At 45.8% G+C, this 25,868-nt stretch overlaps 1 protein-coding gene across 1 annotated transcript in view; it reads right to left on the minus strand.

The window, feature by feature from the left end:
• Positions 1-489: 489 nt before the first annotated feature.
• Positions 490-25,868, minus strand: part of SUGT1 (SGT1 homolog, MIS12 kinetochore complex assembly cochaperone) — a 187,136-nt gene continuing 161,757 nt past the window's right edge. Inside the window, exon 8 of the mRNA XM_069205320.1 lies at positions 490-1,067. Within this exon, the coding sequence (XP_069061421.1) occupies positions 963-1,067 (105 nt within the window). The 3' untranslated portion in view covers positions 490-962. The remainder of the gene's footprint in view (positions 1,068-25,868) is intronic.

Here is a 25,868-nt window from a genome sequence, read left to right on the forward strand (position 1 = left end):
GGGCCTTTGTATATATTCTCTTTGTGCTAATGGATTGCTTTTGTGTATGTCTACCAGAGATCAAGGTTCTGTCGTCAAATGTGTTTGTACAGAAGCCATAACGCGATTGGTGTGTCAATACTCATTGGTTGTCCTTGCTACCTTCAATCTAATAATAATTGTTGAAACCGCGGACTGCTGTCCCACTGGCGTTGTGATTGAAGTTATAACCCGGTGTTTGCAAAACCCACATGACATCTTTTAGATACAGAGAACCGCCAAATAACATTTTTACCCATTTCCATTGCCATTTTGGTCATCTGTGGGAAGCAGATGAAGCACAAGAAAGAGGTGCATGTAAAACATGAGAAAGCACTTTTAGCGACTCATTAGTTAGACTAAGAACCACAATTGTCCACCTCCTATCATCAAATAAGACTAAACACGTAGAACGTTACAAATTCAAGTTTGTGGAAAAAATGCACCATTAACTGATACAGCAACAAGAGCTTTGTATAAAAGGTTTATTTACAATTTTGTTTTCACTCAGATAAAAACCAAACAGTTTAAATCTGAACACTGCACTTTCAGTATCAAGAATATCAAGAACCAATGTGACTGGAAGTTTTCCCATTTTAATAAATTACACATTTATAGAAATACTGGGCAAATAAAGGAATTTAACATTTGAAAAGACCACTGAACAGTGTGCTTTTAGTAATCTGTTCTTTCACCATCTCCCGCACACAATTGCTCAACATGTACGGCTAGATCGCATTTATGACCAGTCATGTAAAGTTTTCAATAGAATGACTAATCTACTTTCACTTTTGGCCATACATTTAAGAATGTAATTAGCAAATGTGAACATGATAAAGCATTTTCCCCTCAACCAGTCAGTGCATGAATTTCAGATTCCATTTCCTCAATATCCGGTGCCCCTCCCCCAACCCCAAGTGAATTTATCGAGGACAGCAATCCTATCAATTGTATTCTTTCCACTCCATGTCCTCAGGGGGATTCACGTCCACCTTTCTTTTTCCAACATCTGACCAATTGGTACTTAAAACAGTTCCGCCGGACTCCATCTGCAAAGACAAAAACAATCAGCGTGACCCACTAAAAGCAGACGCAATACTGATTTGCATATTGCTTGCCCCTTTCTGGAGCGACAGTAAACAAGTGGTCTGGAAAGCAGTCTCGAGTTACTGCAGTCACACACATTTATAACCATTCTACCCACCACCTCTTGGCAAAGATTTACCAAATCTAAAGCTGCCCTTACCTATAAGCAGATGTATAAAACTGCAGCTGCTTATGTAGTAAGTCCTATCCAAGAGCAAAGTCTTCCATCTGTAATATGTGACACATAACAGTGTTCATATCTCAAAAAATCGGGCAGCAATTTATCAGAAATGTAATCTGCTTTTTGACTTTATGAAGAGGGGGATTTTGTTCCTGAACAATATGAATGAACTTATTTAACAATTTAACAGCAATAGAATGATTTCGTTGGACTGGTCCGTTTTGTAAGGAACAGAAGGCAAAGCAGTATATATATATATATATTCACAGAAAAAAAAGGTTACAAGGAAGTTACAGTTAAGCACACTTTTTGGGGGAAAAGTTCGTAAAGATTCATCAAACGGTGTCAAAGATATAGGCAAGTCAAAAAACGCCTTTTCTATGGAAACATGGTCCTAACTAGAACTACCTAATGGTGACAGCCACTAGGATATATATGTTCATTATTTTTGGGGGGATGAACCAGCACGAAATTTTGGGAAAAACAAGACACTTGGCTGTAACACACAGTAGATGGACCAGTCACCAGGTTGATGACTTATAACTAACAGATTCATTCTTGCTTGGGAACACAGCACAGGCGGTCCAGAACCATAAACTGATAAGAGTATAAAAGCACAGAACGTTTGAAAAGAGCATGAGCATCACTCATCTATGTCTTGACGAACAAAAGTGTAACCATAACCAACACTGCAAGAGCTCTTCTGTTCCACTCCAGCAAATCACTTGATAGGGGAACTGAAAACAGCATGACAGATAAGTTCCAGATTAGGAGAACCTACTTTACCATTTAGTTAACTGGTGTCATTTCCATCCAACTACATCCCTAACCTTAGGTGGAAAACATAAAAACATACCAAAGCAAAGTATGCAGGGCATGACTAACTCGATTTCAATGAAAGTCACTGTGCTGCACTGCTTATCAAATGGGACAGCAAGATAGGCTTTGCCACTGATACATTAGTAAAGAAACTCATTGTTGAGCCCATAAACTTATTAAAAATGGATGCATCTAGTGCTGCATAATAAGAAAATTACTTAAGTGGACCTGCAGTTATTGTCCAAATTAGGTATTTTACACTTTTGAATACTACAGGTTACCAGTCTGAGAATACTTGGTACGTTGAAGAAAACGCAGTATCTAAAAAAAATAACAAGTGGCCAATTGACACTACACAGAATCGTTCAGCCAACCAGTGGGTAGTCCTTAAATTGTACAGCAAAGGATCAGACTTTCATTAACAGAGAGAACATGTTACACCAACATATTTTACTTCACTTACGAGGACGACGAGCAACATGTGAATCCATGGAAAATATGCAGGTGGAGAATTTTTACAGGTAAGCACTTTCTTCTTTCTATTGGATCTTTCACAAATTCATGTTTTTGGCATTAATATTAAACCCGGAAAGCAATACAGTGGGGCGTAGTGAATAAAAATACGTTCTCAGGACTGCGAGTCGAACTTGCACATAATTTCTGACAGTTGCTTTTAGTCAGTAATGCCTATGGAAGGAGTAAAATGTTTGTCATGCTGCTGCTCTGCAGATTTTCTGGAGTGGTAGCATGTAAGGTTATGGCTGCAGCCTTCCATGTTTTTGGCATTAATATTAAACCCGGAAGCAATACAGTGGGGCGTAGTGAATAAAAATACGTTCTCAGGACTGCGAGTCGAACTTGCACATAATTTCTGACAGTTGCTTTTAGTCAGTAATGCCTATGGAAGGAGTAAAATGTTTGTCATGCTGCTGCTCTGCAGATTTTCTGGAGTGGTAGCATGTAAGGTTATGGCTGCAGCCTTCCTTGTTTGTTCAAAGTGCCATGAATGTACCTGGAAGAATGGTGTGTTCTTTCTGTGAGCCTGCCATACACAAGCAGAAATCCATCAGATGTTCCTGTTTCAATAACTAAATTCATGCAGAAAAAACTCAAACGCAATTCAAAAGACTGGTCTGTTGAAGTCTTAAGTTCGGTCTAAGTAGTAGCTAGGACCTGTTGTAATGCCCAGATTATGCAAATATTTTTCGGCAACGAGACTGGGCCTGGGAGAAGAATGCTACTGAAAAGGTCCACCTCAAGAAAATCTGAAAATATCCCGAGGATGTATTTTGGAACAGGTGCTCTTCTGTACACACCACCAATTTCTCTGGCTTGACTCTCAGGCCATGGAAGATGTCTTCCAAGACATCTATTGAATGCCACAACTATGCATAACTTCAAATGTTTGACAGGGAGAGAAGATGGGGCTTGCGGCACAATGTATTGTATGAAATACAATGTTCCAAGCACTGAAGATTTCACTGACGAAGAGAGAAATAAAGGTTTAAATGATCATGTTATGAAACGAGAAACTGCTGAAAGACACAGAGAGAGAATTACAATCATTATAGACAGGACACTTCAATTTTTGACACAGGTCCCTCCTGTCGATAACGAAACAGCCTGACAGAGTTTTATGCAACCCTACAGAACGTTCAGATGACCATAACTCTTAACTGAGCACAGCCTCAAAATTCAGGCAGTCAAAAGCACTGTGTAACATTCTATGGTCATGCAGGCATTACAAAGAACCATTATTTTCTGATACAGTCATTTAACTTTATTGGATATTACATGACAATCCACTGAGAGAATTACTGTTTTTTAACTAACAAGCAGTGAGAATAAATCCCCTGCCTGTGCTTGGGTAGGGTAACTGCTTTGATAACTGTGCTGTCTACTGAACTTTCGGTAAGGATTTCCTGCAGTTGTCTGGCACCTTAGTGCTTCAGAGGGCCCGGAGTAATCGTCAATGGAGAGAAGGGGGATAGTTAGGAAGCATATTTGCTAACTCTCAAGTGTGTCCTGTATAGATGTACTAAGCAGAGGAAGGAGTGCTTTCAAGACACTTTTGCTTTGTTGTCTCCGACCTTTCTAATTCCACAGTACTTTTCGATTTCTGGGCACACCTATTTTGGCATGCTATTGTCTGATGGTATGGGGAAAATTAAGATCGGTACCTACACATCTCTGTGGGGGAGAAAGAAATGAAAGCTTGCCTCTGGGTAAGGAGTCCATATTCAATTTAATATCCAGATCAACATCATTGTTTTAGCCAATAAAGTAAGTCAAAGAGTCTGAATAGTATCCTCACCTCTACACCTGGCCTGAGGTTTGCAGATTTTAAATAAGGATTGCATTCAGACGAAAACTCGCTGACTAAGGACCCCCTATCCCCAGTGCTAAATGAAGTTTTGATTGCCTGATTCTAGACAGGTTGACCCGAATCGGCCTATCTTCATTTTGTAAGGCTTGAAGCATAAGGGAAAGTGGAGCCTTAAACTTTGTGCACTTTTTTTTCATACCTTTATCAACTTGGATATGAATCTGCTCTGATAATAACTGATACCGTACTAGTGGTATCTTTATTAGCAGCAGCATCAAGTTTTTGCCTTACTTTCCTGGAGGCAACATCATCATATTTGAAATCTTCTTCTTTTCTGCTGCTGTCACCATCCCCAAGTCCGGACTGGCTCCCCTGACTTATGGGTACACTTCTTAGAGACTTATACCTGTTTTGTGGCTTAGTCACAAAGAAATAGGGACGTTCACCACTTAATATCATCCCTTACACAAGTGCATAAAGAAAGACACGTTTCAGTTTTATTTATGAGATGAAAAGAAACAAAAGTCTATAAGACTGCATTCCACTCCCCCCTCTTGGCGATACTGTGCATGGGCATTGAGTCCTTTGTTAGATAGTTTTACCGCAGGGGGGAGAAAAAGGGGAATGAGAAGGAAATATGAAGAAAGATGTCCATACAAGTGTATCTGCATATGTACAAATATATACATATATAAAGTAACTTCAACAGCCACAGTCGTCCGGGGAGGAGGGTGGACGCATGTGAATCTACAGCACTACATGCCACAAACAGATGACTACTGGGTAAGTAGCATTTTCCGTTTGATGGCATGTGTGGCTGTAGATACACGTTTTAAATAGACTGTAAAGCGGTCCCTCCAAAAATCAGTGGCTAGCTAGTGGAGTTGCAATTGTCTGGAAAAGTGTTTTTAAGACAGCTTGTCCTATATGTGCTTGCTGTCCTGCTTGTACATCTACACAATAATGCTTTGTGAGTGTGTGTGTATGTGCTGTAGACCAAGAAGCTGCTCTGCATATTTCTGCTAAACGAATATTTCCCAAAACTGCCATAGTAGCACCTTTTTCCCTTGTGGAATGTGTGCCCTAGGAGTTTGTGGCAATTGTCTTTTTGCCTTAACGTAACATGTTTGTTTACATTTAACAATCCATTTAGCTATGCCATTGTTTGAAATTGGATTGCCGTTGAATGGCAAAGCAAAAGTCACAAAAAGTTGTTTTGGTTTCACAAACTCTTGTTCTGTCAACACAGTACTTGAGTGCCCTATTTATGTCTCAAATGTGGAGTGCCTTTCTGTGTTACTGAATCGGGCTGTAGGAAACAAAAACTGGCCAATCAATGGCCTGATTGATATGAATTTGCAACACCACTTTTACTAGGAATCTTGGATTTGTGCGAAGGACCACCTTATCCTTATGAATTTGAAAGAAGGGTTCCTCTAGAGTTAATGCCTGGAGCTCATTGGCACATCTAGGTGATGTGACTGCAACTAGAAAAGTTACTTTCCATAGAAGGAACTGAATAGGACAAGAGCGAAGAGGCTCAAATGGAGGGCCCATGAGCCTATTGAGTACACTGTTAAGATTCCATGATGGAACAGGTGAAAGTCTATGCTGAATTACCCTTTTTAGTCCTTCCATGAAAGTTCTATTAACAGGGATTCTGAACAATGAAATATGTTCTATCTTTTGTAAGTATGCAGCTATAGCTTCAAGATGTAATCTGACTGAAGTGTAAACCAAGTTAGTTTGCTGCAAATGAAGCAAGTAGCAAATAATTTCTTGGACAGATGCTTTTGCTGGATCAATGTTTTTGGACTGGCAGTAGCAAACAAAACATTTCCATTTTGCTACATAACATGCTCTAGTTGTTGGTCTGCCTGCCTCCTTCAAGATTTCCATACAATGAGGAGGTAAATTAAGATAGCCAAATTCTATAACTTCAGCAGCCATATTGCTTGGCTGAGCGATTTGGGGTTTGGACCCCTGATCTGTCTATGGTCCTGTATGAGAAGATCCAACTTGTTAGGGAGCTTCTTGTGAGGAACTTGCGAAAGGTCCAGAAGTGTTGTGAACCAAGGCTGATGTGCCTATGTGGCTACCATTATCTTAGTTAGTGACGTCTGTTTGAGCTGGCAAACCAGACATTGAATGAGTGGGAGAGGTGGAAAAGCGTAAGCAAATATCCCTGTCTAGCTCATCCATAGAGCAATGCCCTTGGAGTGAGGGTGAGGGTACCTGGACATGATGTTTGGGCATTTTACGTTTTTGTCTGTGGCAAAAAGATCTCATTGAGGATGTCCCCACTTTTGGAAGTGTTTTTGAAGGACTTGTGGGTTCAGGTCCCATTCATGAAGTTGTTAATGCATCCTGCAGAGCAGGTCTACAAAGTCATTGTCCGTCCCTGGGAGATACTCTGCTAGTGGGTAAATGTGGTGGTGATGAGCCCATTTCCATACAGTTTATGCCAGTTGTGATAACGAACAATCATGCCCCCCCCCCCCGGCTTTTGTAAATAATACATTGCTGTCATATTGACAAGGACAACTTTTTTTGTGTGGTGAGGTAGGCAAGCTTTGAGAGACAGAAACACTCCTTGAAGCTACAGACAGTTGGAATGGAATGATGTGTGTAATCCCAAATAACCTGCCCTGAGAAGTTTTGAAGATGTGTTCCCAAACCTATCAAGGATGCATCCGTGGTCAGAATGAGTTTAGGCGCAGGGTCTCGAAAAAGGCTGCCCTTTTAAGAGGTTGGTGTAGTTCCACCATTGTAGAGTGTGGCACGTGTGGTGGTCTATCAACACTAGATCCTGAAGATGACCCTGTGACTGAGACCACTGACGAGACAGACTGCTGCAGCTGATGCATTTGGAGTCTGGTATGGGGTAAGATGGCAATGCAAGATGCCATCATCACTAAGAGCCGCATGACAGTTTTTAATGTGGGAGTGTGATTCTGTTCAAAATGAGGGAGCAGATGCTGGAAGTTTTGTATCCAAGTTACGCTGGGGATGCTAATCCTAGACAAGTGTTGAGAATGGCCCCCAGATATGGCTGAACCAGGAGAGGTTGTAGATGAGATTTTACAAAGCTGATTGTGAACCCTTACTGAAGAATGGTCACTGTAATCTTTTGTGTGAGACTGACACTATTGCAACATGTTGGTCTTGATAAGCCAGTCGTCCAGGTAGGGGAAGACATGAATTGTTTGTCGTCTGAGATATGCTGCAACTACTGCTAGGCATTTGGTAAATACTCTGGGAGCAGTTGTGACCCCAAAAGGTAGAACTTTGAACTGATAATGTTTGCCAGCAATTAAAAATCTTAAATATTTGCAGTGTGCCAGATGGATGGGTAGGTGGAAGTATGCATCGTTGAGGTCTTGAGCAGTCATAAAATCTCCTAGTTGAAGGAGTGGAATGACATCCTGAAGAGTGACCATGCGAAAATGTTCTGAAAGAATGTATTGATTAAGGGGCATAAGATATACGATGGGTCTGAGTGACCCGTCCTTTTTTGGGATAAGCAAAAATAGAGCATTGTAGGAAAGTGCAACTGTTGGCTTCACACATACCCACTACAGGAACTCAACACCCAATGGTGAGCCTCAAAGGCTCAAGCCTCGGATTATAGTGGCCCAGGGCACTCCAGCTAGTGGAGATGCCCGCCCCCCCCCGGACAAAGCACCAGTTTTGGTGGCAAGTCCAGTGGGAAAATTAGGGAGGAGTGACCACCCCAGCCAGGACTACCCCTAAGGTGTCTGGAGCTGAGGGGACCCCCTCCTTCCCTAATCCTCCATCTTGGTTTGGAGGACAGGGACCAATAGGGTTAGGTTTGTGTCCCCTCCTCAAAGGGAGTTGGGCACAAGAAGGGTGTAGCCACCCTCATGAACAGTAGCGATTGGCTACTGCCCTCTTACCCCTAAAACGCCCCTAAATCTAGGAATTAAGGGTCTCCCTGAACCCAGCTCACCAGATTCCTGGCGACCTACAAGAAGAAGAGGGACTACTTACGTGAAACCCCCAGCAGAGAAGGAAGACAACAAATGCTTTGGCCCCAGCCCTACCAGCCTGTCTCCTACTTCAAAGAACCTGCAAAAGACCAGCGACTCCTCCAGCGGGACTAGCACCTGTGCCCAACTCCAGAGGACTACCCTGCATCCAAAAGGACCTAGAACTCCCGGGGACAGCAGCTCTGTTTGAGCAAAACCTACAACAATGAACTCCCACCTCACTCACTCATGCATGAGTCTTGACTCCTTTGCACCAGATGCCCACGGCCCTTGTCTAGGTGATCCACCCAGCAAGAGAGGGTCCCCAGGCAATTGTGAGCAAATGTCCACCCTGGGTTGACCTTTCCATCCCTCCACGACGACACCTTCAGAGGGAACCCCGAGGATCCCCTGACGCGAAGCTCCGGACGAAGATATCCGACGCCTAAAGGGCCAGGCCTTGGAGAAACCAACCCACGGTGTCTCTACGTTCAGGAGGCAGCCCTACTCCCTGTCCGACCATTGTTGTGCCTGAGACAGCCCCCTGGACCATACCTGCAGCCTCTGAGTGACCACCGGGTCTCCTCATAGACCAGCATTGAATACCCAACATCCTGTTTGCAACCTGCACCCGGCCACCCCTGTGCCGCTGAGGGTGTGTGTTTGGTGCCTACTTGTGGCCCCTTCAGTGCTCTTCTAATCCCACCTGGTCTGACTTCTGAGCCACGGGTACTTACCTGCAAGGCAGGCCTGATTCAGAGTACCCCGTCTCCACAGGAGCCCACGTTAAAAATGATCAACTTTGACCTCTGCACCCGGCCGGCCCCGTGTTGCTGGTGGTAGGTGTTTGGGGTTAACATGAACCCCCAACTGGTTTACTTCCTAAAACCCAGAGACTGAAACTAAGTGTTCTAATTACCTGTAAAACAATCTAACATTTCTTCCCCCCAGGAACTGTTTCTGATAATTGTACTGTGTCCATTTTTGAAGCAGATTATTGCCAATAATTCAAAAACTGTACTACTTACCTATTTCAAAGTACTGTTGATACCTGTGTGAAATACAAAACTTTTAAGGTACTTTCCTGCAACTAGAATCTTGTGGTTCTAAAAATAAATTAAGAAAATATATTTTTGCTACATAAAAACCATTGGTCTGGAGTTAAGTCATTGAGTGTGTGTACTACAAATGCTTTGCACTACCCTCTAATAAGCCTAACTTCTCAACCACACTACCACAAAAGAGAGCAATAGTGTTATCTACTTTAGCCTCTGTTAAGCATCTGGGGAAGCCCTGGGCTCTGTGCACACTATATCTTACTTTGACATAGTATATACAGAGCCAGCTTCCTACACTGGTGGATCAGCGGTGGAGTCTACGACTTTGATGGACTACTCAGTCAATAACTGATCACACAACTAAATTCCAAAACTGCCTTTAGAGAGCTGATTTTTTAATTTGACTACTTGTTCTAATTTTTTTAAGTCCTGCTAAGGCCTTGGTTAAGCCCCCTTACCATCTCTTTTTAAGTTTAAAAGTTATTTTTTAAGTTGGGATTTAGTTACTAGAAATAGTTTTTAGTTTCTAAAAAGTAATCCCAACTTTTAGTAACATAATGAGCAGCTCAGAGGACATGGTTGTGGAACTCAATCTCACCCTTTACCTCCATCTAGGGATGGCAGAGTTAAGGTCCCTCTGTAAGCTGAAAAAGATTAGAACAGGTTCCAACCCTAACAAGGTCAAGCTCCAGGATCTCTTGGCAGAGTACACCATGGACCACCCTGCTGAGGAGGAAGAAGTCCAATCCGACATGGAAGATATGAGAGGATGAGGATTACCTCCCCCCTCCTCACCTAACTAGGTAGACAAGGTTCCCAAGATCCTGGTCTCCAAGGAGAGAACTCCCTGGATCTGGATCTTCTACGGGGGAGTCCAGTTCTTTTGAGAACACTGGGGGCAGCCTCAATGAAGAGAACATCCTTTAAGCAAGTATGGCCAAATCATTAGCTTTGAATCAAAAACTCCTGGCTATAGGAAGGGAGAGAGCAGAAATGGGCTTAACATCCATGAATTGAGGCAGCAATATCAACAGGGTCAGAGAGAATGCTGATATCCCTAAAAATCCCCAAAGGGATTGTCTCAAAATATGAAGAGGATGATGATATTACCAAGTGGTTCACAGCTTTTGAGAGGGCTTGTGCAACCAGAAAGGTAAACATATCTCACTGGGGAGCTCTCCTTTGGAATGGTCTACTGGTAAGTGTAGGGATAGACTCCTCACACTCTCTGGTAAAGAGGCAGAATCCAATGACCACATGAAGGCTACCCTGATTAAGGGCTTTGGATTCTAAACTGAGGAGTATAGAATTAGGTTCAGGGGGGCTCACGAAAACTCAAGCCAGACCTGGGTTGATTTTGTTGATTACTCAGTGAAAACACTAGATGGTTGGATAACTGGCAGTGGAGTGCATGACTATGATGGATTTATAAATGTTTTTTGAAGGAACACCTGTTAAGTAACTGCTTCAATGACAAGTTGCATCAACATGTGGTAAACCTAGGTCGAGCTTACTTCAAAAAATTTGGAAAGAAGGCAGACAATTGGGTCAAGATTAGGGTGACCAAGGCTTCCACAGAGGGTGACCAAAAGAAAGGGGTCACAAAGCCTATCCAGGGGAAGGGTGGTGAAAGCCTTCTCAAGGGCCCCAAAACCCTGCTCAGGAGGGTGGGCCCGAGCCTCTTCATAGTCCACAGATGGGTACAAGGGTAAAAACGTTGATACCAAGAAGGCCTGGTGTTACAACTGTAAACATCGTGGACACCTAACTGGAGACATGACCTGTCCCAAGAAAAATTCCACGAGCACTACTCCAATTAGTACTGGAATAGCCAGTCTCCAGGTGGGATCAACAGTGTGCCCAGAGCAAATCAGGGTTCACAATGAAGCTACTCTAGTCTCAGAAGGTTGGGAGGATATAGCGACACTGGCTGCCTGACATACAAAAATACAGGCAGCAGCTCTTAATCAATGCGACAAAAGAAGAAGCCCTGAGGGATACAGTAGCCAGTGTCACCATGGTGACAGAGAAATTGGTTTCCCCAGGACAGTATTTGGCTGGACAAACATATCCAGTTAGCAATGATGACAATGTGACTAAAGTCCATCCCATGGCAACTTTAGAATGGGGAAGGGTTACTGGCCTGAAAAAAGTAGTGGCCTCTTCTGCAATCCCAGTAGAATATTTGCTTGGGAATGATCTGGAGTCCTCAGCATGGGCTAAGGTAGAGCTCAAAACCCATGCAGTCATGCTGGTAATCCCTGAACTGGTATGTGTACAGAGCAGATCACAGGGTGAAAAAGAAGTGTTGGAGCCTGGAATAATGGCCGAACCTTCCAAGACGAAAGGTGAGAGGACTGGGGGACCAGCCTCTGAACTGCAAAAGAAACACCACCTGTCTTCCCAGGAAGATGTCTTATCCCCTGAGGGAACTGAGTCCATGGAGCTGGAGCCTTATCAGGTAGAGTTCTTGGGCCCAGGGGGACTCACAAGGGAACAGCTGTGCCAGGGACAAAAGACTTGTCCCACTCTTGAAGGCCTGAGACAGCAAGCTGCCGAACTGGAGAAGGGAGAGGTCAGTGGCTCCCACAGGGTCAATTGGGAGGATGGACTCCTTTACACTGAGGCCAGAAACCCCAAACCCGGTGCCACTAGGAGTGGTAGTGCCTCAGGAGTTTAGGCAGTTTATCCCCACTTTGGCCCATGACATCGCCTTAGTTGAGCATTTGGGACAGATGGAAACGTGGTCCACTTTTATTGGCCCAATATGTCCCAAAAAGTAAGGGAGTTTTGTAGCTCCTGTATCACCTGTCAAACCGGTGGCAAGACAGGTGGCCATCCAAAGACCCCCCTCATTCCACTTCCAGTGATGGGGTACTCTTTGAGAGGGTTGGTGTGGACATTGTGGGTCCACTTGAACCACCCACAGCCAGAGGGAATCAGTACATACTGGTAGTAGTGGATCATGCTACCAGATACCCTAAAGCAATTCCCCTTAGGTCGACTACTGTCCCTGCAGTAGCCAAAGCCCTAATTTGTATTTTTACCAGAGTGTTTCCCTAAGGAGGTGGCTTCTGACAGAGGTACAAACAATGTCAGCTTACCTAAAACACATATGGAATGAGTGTGGGGTGACTTACAAATTCTCCACACCATACTGTCCACAAACCAATGGACTTTTTGAGAGATTCAACAAGACATTGAAGGGTATGATCATGCGGCTCTCTGAAAAACTCAAACGGAGATGGCATGTCTTCCTGCAATGTCTACTTTTCACCTACAGAGAGGTGCCTCAGAAGGGAGTAGGGTTTTCCCCCCATTGAATTTCTGTTTGATCATCCTGTAAGGGGAATACTGGCACTTGATAAAGAAGGCTGGGAGAGACCTTTCCATGAGCCTAAACAAAGATGGAGTGAACTATGTGCTTGGCCTCCGCCCTAGGATGGCTGAGTACATGAAAAAGGCATCCAAAAACCTTGGGGCCAGCCAAAAACTCCAAATGTTGTGGTGTGACCAAAAGGCTGCAACAGTTGAATTCCAGCCAGGGCAGAAAGTATGGGTTTGGGATCCTGTGGCTCCCAGGGCACTTCAGGACAGATGGAGTGGCCCTTACCCAGTCTTGGAAAAGAAGGGTCAGGTCACTTAATTAGTGGACCTGGGCACTAGCAGTACACTCAAAAGGGTTATCCATGTTAACCGTCTGAAGCTCTATAAGGACAGGCCAGACATAACCATGCTGATGGTTACTGATGAGGATCAGGAGGCAAAGAGTGAACCTCTCCCTAATCCCCTTTCAACTAATCCTAAGGATGGGTCAGTGGTCGGAGTTGTCTATTTAGACACCCTCTCTGGCCAACAGCAAGCTGACTGCAGCCAAGTCCTACAGAAGTATGCTGAGGTCTTCTATTTGACGCCAGGTCAGACACACTTGTGTACCCATGATGTGGACACAGGAGGCAGTTTACCTGTCAAAAACAAAATGTATAGACAGTCTGACCGAGTCAAAGAGAGCATCAAAGTGGAAGTCCACAAGATGCTGCAGTTAGGGGGAATTGAGCACTCTGACAGTCCCTGTGCTAGCCCAGTGGTCTTGGTCCCCAAACCTCACACCGAAGATGGCAAGAGAGAAATTAGGTTCTGTGTGGACTACAGAGAACTCAACTCTGTCACTAAGACAGATGCACACCCCATACCCAGAGCAGATGAACTGATTGACAAGTTAGGTGCAGACAAATTTCTGAGTACCTTTGACTTATGCAGGGTACTGGCAAATTAGAATGGCACCTGGAGCAAAGGAAAAAACAGCATTCTCTACACCTGATTGGCATTATCAGTTTACTGTTATGCCCTTTGGCTTAAAGAATGCTCCTGCCACCTTCCAAAGGTTGGTGAATCAAGCCCTTGCTGGTCTGGAGTCCTCTAGTGCAGCATATCTAGATGATATTGCTGTCGTTAGCTCCAGCTGGAAGGATCACTTGGTCCACCTGGTGAAGGTTTTGCAGGCCTTGCAGACAGCAGGCCTCTCTATTAAAGCATCTAGGTGCCAAATAGGGCAGAGCAAAGTTGTATATTTGTGTTCCCTTGTAGGTGGAGGCCAGGTACAACCTTTATAACCCAAGATCCAGACAATTCTGGACTGGGAGGCTACAAAAACCCCAGACTTAATTAAGTCAAGGCATTCCTTTGCTTGACTGGGTACTACATGAAGTTTGTGAAGGGATATGGGTCCATTGTGACTCCCACCACTGAACTGACCTCAAGGAAAGGGCCAAAGAAGGTAAACTGGACTCTTGACTGTCAAAACGCCTTTGACACCCTAAAAGAAGCAATGTGCTCGGCACTAGTTCTTAAAACTCCAGATTATTCTAGGCAGTTCATTGTGCAGACAGATGCCTCTGAACATGGGATAGGAGCAGTCCTGTCCCAAACCAATGATGATGCCTTGACCAGCTTGTTGCTTTCATTAGCAGGAGGTTACTCCCCAGGGAGCTGCATTGGAGTGCCATTGAGAGGGAGGCCTTTGCTGTGGTTTGGTCCCTGAAAAAGCTGAGGCCAAACTTGTTTGGCACTCACTTTGTTGTTCAAACTGGCCACAGACCTCTCAGATGGCTAACGCAAATGAAAGATTAGAACCTTAAACTTTTGAGGTGGTCCATATCCCTACAGGAAATGGACTTTGTAGTGGAACACATACCTGGGACTGCCCTGCCAATGCAGATGGCTTTTCCAGGTTCTTCCACTTAGACACTGAAGACTCTCTTGGGAAAGGTTAGTCTCATCCTCTTTCGTTTGGGGGGGCCTTGTGTAGTAAAGTGCCACTGTTGGCATGATTACCCCCTCACCCCTTCCACTTTTTGCCTAGTGTTGATGGCAACTTTGATTGAAAGCGGTCTGGGACCCTGCTAACCAGGCCGCAGCCCCAGCGTTCTTTCCCTAAAGAACAAGTTACTTACCTTCCATAACGCTTTTTCTGGTGGATACAGTAGCTACCTGTGGATTCCTCACCTTAGGAATTCTCCCAATGCACCAGCATTCGATGGAAATGTTCTTCCTGAGCTCCCAATGTCGACGAGGACGTCACAATTGCACAGCTCTGACCGCAACTCCGTCTGACGTCATTGTGGCAATAAGAAGTCCTCGCCAGCGGGCTGACATCAGTTTCACTATTTTTTACGTGCCTTCGGGGAGAACAGGTAAATACCGACCTCACAAAAACAATATATGCCAAACCAAATACAAATATAAACCACAATATCTGTTTATATAGAAATACCGAAAACATATATATACATTTATAATAAAAGAAGTCTTGGTATGACCAAACAGGCAACAGGGAGGCGGGTGGGACTGTGAGGAATCCACAGGTAGCTACTGTAACCACCAGAAAAAGCGTTACCGAAGGTAAGTAATGAAAATGTCACTTACCCAGTGTACATCTGTTCGTGGCATCAGTCGCAGTAGATTCGCATGTTCTGCAATAGCTCGCCATCTGGTGTTGGGCCGGAGTGTTACAAGTTGTTTTTCTTCGAAGAAGTCTTTCGAGTCACGGGACCGAGTGACTCCTCCTTTTGTCTCCATTGCGCATGGGCGTCGACTCCATCTTCGATTGTTTTTCCCCGCAGAGGGTGAGGTAGGAGTTGAATTGTAGTAATAGTGCCCATGCAATGGAGTGACTAAGTATGCACTTATTTAAGGTTGAGATGATACATATATAAATAATTGAAGGTAACTTCCAAACTGCTACAGGCTCCCGGGGAGGCGGGTGGGCACATGCGAATCTACTGCGACTGATGCCACGAACAGATGTACACTGGGTAAGTGACATTTTCAGTTCGATGGCATCTGTCGCTGTAGATACGCATGTTCTGCAATAGACTAGTAAGCAGTTATTTCCCCAAAAGCGGTGGATCAGCCTGTAGGAGTGGAAGTAGTCTGAAATAATGTCCTTAATACAGCTTGACCTACTGTGGCTTGTTGTGCGGATAACACGTCTACACAGTAATGCTTGGTGAATGTGTGAGGCGTAGACCATGTGGCTGCCTTACATATTTCTTGCATTGGGATGTTTCCTAGAAAGGCCATGGTAGCACCTTTCTTTCTGGTTGAGTGTGCCCTTGGTGTAATGGGCAGCTGTCGTTTAGCTTTAAGGTAGCAGATTTGGATGCATTTAACTATCCATCTGGCTATACCTTGTTTTGAAATTGGGTTTCCTGCATGAGGTTTTTGAAATGCAATAAAGAGTTGTTTAGTCTTTCTGATGTTCTTTGTTCTGTCAATGTAATACATTAATGCTCTTTTGACATCTAATGTATGTAGTGCCCTTTCAGCTACGGTATCTGGCTGTGGAAAGAACACCGGAAGTTCCACTGTTTGATTTAGATGGAACGGTGAAATAACCTTTGGCAAAAATTTAGGATTGGTCCTTAGGACGACTTTATTTTTGTGTAGTTGTATAAAAGGTTCCTGTATAGTAAACGCCTGAATCTCGCTTACTCTTCTCAGGGAAGTAATGGCGATGAGAAATGCCACCTTCCAGGTTAGGAACTGTATGTCGCAGGAGTGCATGGGTTCAAAAGGTGGACCCATAAGTCTAGTTAGGACAACATTTAGGTTCCATGAAGGAACAGGTAGTGTTCTTGGTGGTATAATTCTCCTAAGGCCCTCCATGAATGCTTTAATGACTGGTATTTTATATAGGGAAGTTGAATAGGTAGTCTGCAGGTATGCAGATATTGCTGCAAGGTGAATCTTAATGGAAGAGAAAGCTAGGTTAGATTTTTGTAAGTGAAGCAAGTAACCCACTACATGTTCTGGAGTTGTGTGTAATGGTTGTATTTGATTAATATGGCAGTAGCAAACAAACCTCTTCCATTTACTTGCATAGCAGTGCCTGGTGGATGGCCTTCTTGCTTGTTTTATGACTTCCATACATTCTTGGGTAAGTTGTAAGTGCCCGAATTCTAGGATTTCAGGAGCCAGATTGCTAGATTCAGCGATGCTGGATCTGGGTGTCTGATCTTTTGGTTGTGCTGTGTCAACAGATCTGGCCTGTTGGGCAATTTGATGCAGGGTACCACTGATAGGTCTAGCAGCGTTGTGTACCAGGGTTGCCTTGCCCAAGTTGGTGCTATCAATATGAGTTTGAGTTTGCTTTGACTGAGTTTGTTTACCAGGTAAGGAAGGAGAGGGAGAGGAGGAAAAGCGTAAGCAAATATCCCTGACCAGTTCATCCATAGGGCATTGCCTTGGGATTGTTTGTGTGGGTATCTGGATGCGAAGTTTTGGCATTTTGCGTTCTCCCTTGTCGCAAACAAGTCTATCTGAGGTGTTCCCCAGAGTTTGAAATAAGTGTTCAGTATTTGGGGGTGAATTTCCCATTCGTGGACCTGTTGGTGATCTCGAGAGAGATTGCCTGCGAGTTGATTTTGTATCCCTGGTATAAACTGTGCAATTAGGCGAATTTGGTTGTGAATTGCCCAATGCCAAATTTTTTGTGCTAACAGGCTTAACTGCGTGGAGTGCGTCCCTCCCTGCTTGTTTAGATAATACATTGTTGTCATGTTGTCTGTTTTGACGAGAATGTATTTGTGAACTATTATTGGTTGGAAAGCTTTTAGTGCTTGAAAAACTGCAAGAAGTTCTAGGTGATTGATATGCAGTTTTGTTTGATGTACGTTCCATTGTCCTTGTATGCTGTGTTGATCGAGGTGTGCTCCCCACCCGGTCATGGAAGCATCTGTTGTTATTACGTATTGTGGCACTGGGTCTTGGAAAGGCCGCCCCTTGTTTAAATTTATGTTGTTCCACCACAGAAGCGAGAGGTAAGTTTGGCGGTCTATTAACACCAGATCTAGAAGGTGACCCTGTGCTTGAGACCACTGTGATGCTAGGCATTGTTGTAAGGGCCTCATGTGCAGTCTTGCGTTTGGGACAATGGCTATGCATGATGACATCATGCCTAGGAGTTGTAATACCATCTTTGCTTGTATCTTTTGTGTTGGATACATGCGTTGTATGATGGTGTTGAAATTTTGAATTCTTTGTGGACTTGGAGTGGCTACTCCTTTTGATGTGTCTATTATGGCTCCCAGGTATTGTTGTACCTTGCGTGGCAGAATTTTGGATTTTGTGAAATTGACGGTGAACCCTAGTTTGAAGAGGGTTTGTATGATATGATTTGTGTGATTTGAGCACTCTATTAACGAATGGGCCTTGATTAGCCAGTCGTCTAGATATGGGAACACATGTATTTGCTGTCTTCTGATGTGTGCAGCGACTACCGCTAGACATTTGGTAAAGACTCTTGGTGCGGTTGTTAATCCGAAAGGCAGTACCTTGAATTGGTAATGTATTCCTTTGAATACAAACCTTAGGTATTTCCTGTGCGATGGGTGTATTGGTATATGGAAATAAGCATCCTTGAGGTCTAAAGTTGCCATGTAGTCGTGCAGCTTTAGCAATGGCAATACTTCTTGTAGTGTGACCATGTGGAAGTGGTCTGATTTGATGAAAGTGTTGACTACTCTGAGGTCTAGGATTGGTCTCAGTGTTTTGTCCTTCTTTGGTATCAGAAAGTACAGTGAGTAAACTCCTGTGTTTATTTGTGTGTTTGGCACTAATTCTATTGCATTCTTTTGCAATAGTGCCTGCACTTCTATCTCTAGGAGATTGGAATGGTGTGTTGTTAAATTTTGTGCTTTTGGTGGTATGTTTGGAGGGAACTGTAGAAATTCTATGCAGTAACCATGTTGGATAATTGCTAGAACCCAAGTGTCTGTAGTGATTTTCTCCCATGCTCTGTAATAATGACCTATTCGTCCCCCCACTGGTGTTGTGTGGAGGGGGTGAGTGACATGTGAGTCACTGTTTAGTAGTAGGGGTTTTGGGGCTTTGGAATCTTCCTCTATTTCTAGGGAATTGCCCTCCTCTATATTGTCCCCGAAAACCTCCTCTATACTGTCCTTGGTAACTGGACGGTGTGGCTTGTGAGGTGCTGGCTTGTGTGCTTTGACCCCGAAACCCCCCTCGAAAGGGCGTTTTACGGAATGAGCTGTAATTCCCTCTGCTCTGCGGGGAGTAGAGTGCGCCCATGGCTTTGGCAGTGTCCGTATCTTTTTTGAGTTTCTCAATCGCTGTGTCCACTTCTGGACCGAACAGTTCTTTTTCATTAAAAGGCATATTGAGAACTGCTTGTTGAATCTCTGGTTTAAATCCAGACGTTCGGAGCCATGCATGCCTTCTGATAGTTATAGATGTATTAATTGTCCGTGCAGCTGTATCTGCAGCGTCCATGGAGGAGCGGATCTGGTTGTTGGAGATGGCCTGTCCCTCCTCAACCACTTGTTTTGCCCTATTTTGGAAGTCTTTGGGCAGATGTTCAATGAGATGTTGCATCTCGTCCCAGTGGGCTCTGTCATAGCGCGCAAGTAGTGCCTGGGAGTTCGCGATGCGCCACTGGTTTGCAGCTTGTGCTGCGACTCTCTTACCAGCTGCATCAAACTTGCGGCTTTCTTTATCTGGGGGTGGTGCATCTCCAGATGTGTGAGAGTTGGCCCTTTTTCTAGCTGCTCCTACAACAACAGAGTCTGGTGGCAGCTGTGTTGTGATGAAAGCCGGGTCCGTAGGAGGCGGCTTATACTTTTTTTCCACCCTTGGTGTGATTGCCCTACTTTTGACCGGGTCCTTAAATATGTCTTTTGCGTGCCGGAGCATACCAGGGAGCATAGGCAGGCTTTGGTAGGAGCTGTGGGTGGAGGAGAGTGTGTTGAACAAGAAATCATCCTCGACCTGTTCTGAGTGGAGGCTTACGTTGTGAAATTGTGCTGCTCTAGCCACCACCTGAGAGTACGCGGTGCTGTCTTCTGGTGGAGATGGTTTTGTAGGGTATGCCTCTGGGCTGTTATCTGACACTGGGGCGTCGTATAGGTCCCATGCGTCCTGGTCTTGGTCACCCTGGCTCATGGTGGTGTGAGCTGGGGAGTGTGATGGCGTTTGTGCTGGTGAAACGTTAATCACGGGCGGAGGAGAGGGTGGTGGTGTAACTCTTTTCACCACTTTTGGTTGTGGTGCTTGTTCCGTCTGGAACTCCAACCTTCTCTTTCTCCTAATGGGGGGAAGGGTGCTTATTTTTCCTGTCCCCTGCTGAATGAAGATACGCTTTTGCGTATGGTCCGCATCAGTTGCTTGTAGCTCTTCCTCAAACCTATGCTTCTGCATTTGGGAGGTTAGCGAGTGCTCTTCTGTATAAGAGCCTGAAGCTGGGTCGCTTGCAGTTTGTTTCGGCATCGAAACTTTGTCTGCGTGTTTTTTCGGCTCCGAGGTGACTTTTTTCCTTTTCGGGGCCGAAACCTCTCGGCGTCGATCTGTTTCGGTGCCGCTGTCTCGGCGTCGAGCCGTGTCCACACCGGCATCTCGGTGTCGAGGCTTGTCTCCAGCACTTTCTCGGTCCCGAGAAGGCTGCGTGCCGGTGTCTCGACCGGAGTCGGACGATCTCGGCACCGTTTGGGCCTTTTTCGGTGCCGACGGTCGGTCACCGATTTTATGGGTTGAGCCATGGCCTGGTGGCAGTGGCGTCCCCTGGGCCTTGTAAATGTTTCTTTGTGTGGTTTTCGACGTCTTACTCACGGTTTGTGTATCGTCGAATCCTTCGGAGTCTGAGTCTTGGATCGAGAAGGTACCTTCCTCTTCCTGTTCCTCGAACTCCCGTCGGGCTGTCGGTGCGGACGCCATTTGAAGTCTTCTGGCTCGACGGTCTCGGAGTGTTTTTCGGGACCGGAACGCACGACAGGCCTCGCAGGTGTCTTCGCTGTGCTCAGGTGACAGGCACAGGTTGCAGACCAAGTGTTGGTCTGTGTAGGGGTATTTATTGTGGCATTTGGGGCAGAAACGGAAAGGGGTCCGTTCCATCGGCGTTCCTCAGCACGCGGTCGGGCCGACCAGGCCCCGACGGAGGATCGAAAAACTACCCCGAAGGGCACCGGAGCTCTTCGATCTTCGATGCGGTGTTGAATGTAAGTACGCCGATCCCGAACGCAACAATACCGACGAAAATCTTCCGAAATTAACTATTTTTTCTGTTCCGAAACTCGGAGCGACAGGAACACGTCCGAACCCGATGGCGGAAAAAAAACAATCGAAGATGGAGTCGACGCCCATGCGCAATGGAGACAAAAGGAGGAGTCACTCGGTCCCGTGACTCGAAAGACTTCTTCGAAGAAAAACAACTTGTAACACTCCGGCCCAACACCAGATGGCGAGCTATTGCAGAACATGCGTATCTACAGCGACAGATGCCATCGAACCTTGTTTTTCTGATGGATACAACTACCTGTGGATTCCTCACCTTATGAATAGAATCCCAAAGCAGTTCCGCACTCGGAGGTGGGAGCCTGACTGGTCAAACCAAGAAGTCCTGCAAAACAGAATGTGCAAAATGGCCATCCCTCCTAGCTTCAGAGTCTAAGCAATAATGCTTTGCGAAAGTGTGGAGGGAAGCCCAAGTTGCTGCCTTACAAATATCAACAACTGGTACACCTCTAGCTAAAGCCGAAGTGGCAGACTTGGCCCTGGTGGAATGGGCCCTCATACCTTCTTTGCTAGTGAATAACAAACCTTTATACAAAGAATGACCCACCTTGATAGGGTTCTCTTGAGGACGATTTTGCCCTTCATCTTGTTGACATATCCAAAAAAGAGTTGATCATCAATTCTAAAGTCTCTTCTCCTCTCAATGTAGAAATTCAGAGCCCTTCTAGGATCCAATCACTGCCTCCTTTGAAGGATGGGGAGGAGGGTAAAAGGATTGTTATAGATTGTGCCCAGATGGAAGGGATTGACTACTTTAGGAAGGAAAGCCGCCCTGGTTCTCAGCACCACCTTGTCAGCATGAAAGGTTGTAAAAGGTGGTTTCACACTAAGAAAAAGTAAGAACTTCATTCAAATCCCACTGAGGTATTACAAACGCAGATGGAGGAAACTTGTTAGTTAACCCTTTAAGGAACCTAAGAACTAAAGACGACTTAAATAAGGAAGGCTGATCAGGAAGTTAAAGAAACGCCGACAGTGCTGACAAACACCCCTTCACTGCACTACCCCTCTGTGCCAGGGAAAGAGCCAAAAGCAAAATATCAGACAAATGGGCCTTCAAGGGATCAATTTGTCTCTCTCCACACCAAGCAGCAAATTTCACCCATCTGCCAGTATAGATCGTCTTGGTTGAGTGTAACCTGGCCAATAAGATAACATCCACCACTTCTGGAGGGAGAGAAAAAGAACTCAGATTGCCCCGTTCAATCTCCAGGCATGTAGGTGCAGGCTTTGGAGGTGGGGGTGTAGAACCTGCCCCTGCGAGAGGAGGTTTACGCTGTGAGGGAGACGGAGCGGCAGGCACAGTGAGAGTTGGAGAAGGTCTGTGTACCATACCCTTCTTGGCCAATCTGGGGCTATTAAAAAGACTTGGGCCCGATCTTGGCAAATCTTCCACAGTACTCGAGAAATCAAAGGTATTGGGGGGGGGGACGGGTGAGGGGGGACATGTAAAGCAACTGGTTGCACCAAGACATCTGAAATGCGCCCCCAACACCCCCTGCACCGGAAACTGGAGGCTGCAGAACGACGGGCAGTGTGAGTTCTCCCGAGTGGCGAACAGGTCTATGTGTGGAAATCCCCACATCCGAAGATGTGAAGAACCAGGTCTGGATGGAGACACCACTCATGATGGGCCGAGAAATGCATACAGACTGCCCGCACGTACGTTGAGAACTCCGGCCAGCTGGTTTTCTACTATGCAAATCTGATGGTCCTGTGCCCAGGATCAGAGCTGCAGAGCCTCTCAACAGAGAAGGTACTACCCTACTCCTCCCGGCTTGTTGATGTATCACATCAGGGTAGTGTTGTCCGTCAAGACTTGAACTGACCGGAGGAAGGTCTTGAGAGCCAGACGTATTGCCCGTAACTCTACCAGATTGATGTGAAACATCTGTTCCAATGGAGACCAATTACCTTTGATCTCCAGGTCCCCCAGATGAGTTCCCCACCCTAGAGTGGAAGCATCCGTTATGACCATGGCCATCGGAGGTGGTAGACAAAACGGCCTTCAGTGGAAAAGTTTGCCGTCCGCAGCCCACCATCGTAGATCCACTACAACATCTATGGAGGTCGTTATCGACTCCGAGATCTCCATTGTGTTGAAACCACTGCTTGCAGAGGCACCACTGGAGAGCCCTCATGTGGCAAAGTGCATGAGTGACCAACAGAATGCAGGAAGCGAACAGACCGAGCAGACGTAGGACCGTGAGGACTGGAACAGCCGCTCCATTCTGAAACATTGGAATCAACGCCTGAATGTCCTGAATCCTCTGAGGAGGAAAGGCCCGATTCAATGTTGTGTCCAGTACTGCCCCAATAAACAGGAGGCTCTGAGAGGGCTCCAGGTGATATTTGGGCACATTTACTGTAAAGCCCAGTTTGAACAACAACTGAATTGTCACTTGCAAGTGATTCAGCACGAGCTCTGGGGACCCAGCTTTGATCAGCCAATCGTCGAGGTAAGGGAATACAGATATTCCCTTCCTTCTGAGGTCCACTGCAACCACTGCCATCACCTTTGTGAAAACTCGAGGTGCAGAAGTAAAACCAAAAGGAAGGACCGCAAACTGGTAGTGTTACGACCCTACCACAAACTGGAGATTCTTCCTGTGTGACTTCAGAACAGGGATATGAAAATAAGCAATCCACAAGTCGATAGACACCATCCAGTCTTCTTGGTTCAACGCAAGAAGCACCTGAGCTAGGGTCAGCATTTTGAACTTCTCCTGTTTGAGGAACCAATTAAAAATCCGCAGATCCAGGATAGGCCTCGATCTACCATCCTTCTTAATAGGAAGGGCATAACCTTTTCCCACTTATATTCAGCACCCAAGAGTCCGATGTGATTAACTCCCACTTGTGGAGAAAATGAAACAGCCTTCCCCCTATGGGTAAAACATGCTGCAATATGGAGGGAAAACTAGGGCTGCTTTCCTTGATGGGCCCCCCACAGGAAGAGGATGAAGCGGAAGGCTGCTGAGTTGCTCCTCGCACTATAACCCTCCCACGTCCCGTATAAGATCTGTAGAGAGGGTTGGGCAGGCTGCTGAATGTTGGATTGTGGCCTTCCACGAAAAGTGGACCCGCGGCCAAAACCCATGAATCTCTGAAAAGACCTTAAGGGTGCAAACGATGAAGCTTGGAGTACCATAGACTTTGTAATAACCCAGCTTTCCTTAAATCGTTCCAAAGCTGAGTCGACGTTGGTCCCAAACAACTTCTCACCATCAAAAGGATGGTCCATTAGCGTAGCCTGAACATCAGAGGAGAAACCAGAACCTCTGAGCCATGCATGCCTCTTGGTTGCTACACAGTGCCCATAGCCCTGGCAACTGAATCTGCAGTGACCAAGCCAGACTGAATGATCTGCTTTGCTGCCACTTGACTGACCAGCAGGAGTTCATCAAAATGCCCCTGCACATCCTGAGGCAATCTTGGCACAATAGCTCTTGCCGAGTCCATCAGGGCATAGATATATCTCTCCAGCACACACGTAGCATTGAGCGACTTCAAGGTTATACTGCCCGAGGGGAAGCACTTCTTAGCCGTCTGCGCATACGCTCAGACTCCCTGTCAGATGAAGTCGCAGGGAACGAACCAGGAGCGGATCATGCAGAACAAGAGGCTTGCACCCCCAAGCTCTCAGGCATTGGATGTTGTGACAGAAACCACGGATTTCCTGGAGCAACTCTGTATCTCTTAGCCACAGTCCTGGAAACCGCTGGAGTTGTGACAGGCTTCCTCCAAAGTTCTAAAATGGGCTCAGTAAGGGCATCAGTAAAAGGAAGGAGTGGCTGAGAGGACATAGCCGATGGATGCAACAACTCATTTAAAATGTTTATTTTAGTCTCCGATGTCGGTAATGGTAGGTCCAAAAACTCAGCAGCCTTTCTTATCGCACTGTGGTAAAAAGCTGCCTCCGCTGTAAGTTCTCCAGGGGATGAGAAATCCCACTCAGGGGATGTATCCAGACCACTAGAAGAGTCTAGGCCCTGAAATTCACCTATAGGCTCAGGAATTTTCTCTTCCTCCAATAACTGTTGTTGATACCTCTTGCTCCTCCAAGAGTCTCAAGCCCCTCCTTCTCGACCTCAGCCTGGACTCCAAACGGAGCATCGACAGAGAATTAGCCAACGTCAACGACACCAGTTTCAAAGTAGAAGGACGCAATGGCAGAGGAGAGCGAGAGGTGAGACACTGTGGGTCGATCAGGATCCATCCAGCGCTGGTATCGACTACGACAGCGCTGTCAGCACCATCATCTGGGGTAGAGGAGGTTACGTCATCAGCATCGAGCCAGCCCCATCACCAGGAAAAAGGGTACAAACGGAGCCTGCTTGTACGGCGCCGGCAACCCCAGCGTGAATGCCAACGGACCCGTGGGACCAGCAGGGGCCATAGCTCTGTGAAATAAGCTAAACATAGCATTGAGGAATGCTGAACGATCCGCTCTCTGAACCGGGGAGGCAGGAATCCTTTGCTCCTCCTGAGGTGTCTAAACTGACTCATACTTGCACACCCATCTCCTGATCATGAGTAGACCCAGGAGAAAACTGAGCCATAGGGCTCTCCGGGGTCTCCGAGATTTCAATCAAAGTCGGCGCCGGAGAAGCCTGTGGACTCTGAGGAGACACTGTAGGACTGATCTCCCACGCCGTGCGGCGCAGTCTCGGAGGGGACCGGGACCGATCTCTGGAAGAACATAGAGATTCGTGTCTGCGCCGCTTCTTATGCGACTTCGGGGATCTATGCGATGATGTCTCCAGTGCCTTTGATCTTCGGTGACCTCTCTGCTCCTCCTTAGC

The sequence above is a fragment of the Pleurodeles waltl genome, chromosome 8 (assembly GCF_031143425.1).
Source record: "Pleurodeles waltl isolate 20211129_DDA chromosome 8, aPleWal1.hap1.20221129, whole genome shotgun sequence".
NCBI classification, from domain to species: Eukaryota; Metazoa; Chordata; class Amphibia; order Caudata; family Salamandridae; genus Pleurodeles; species Pleurodeles waltl.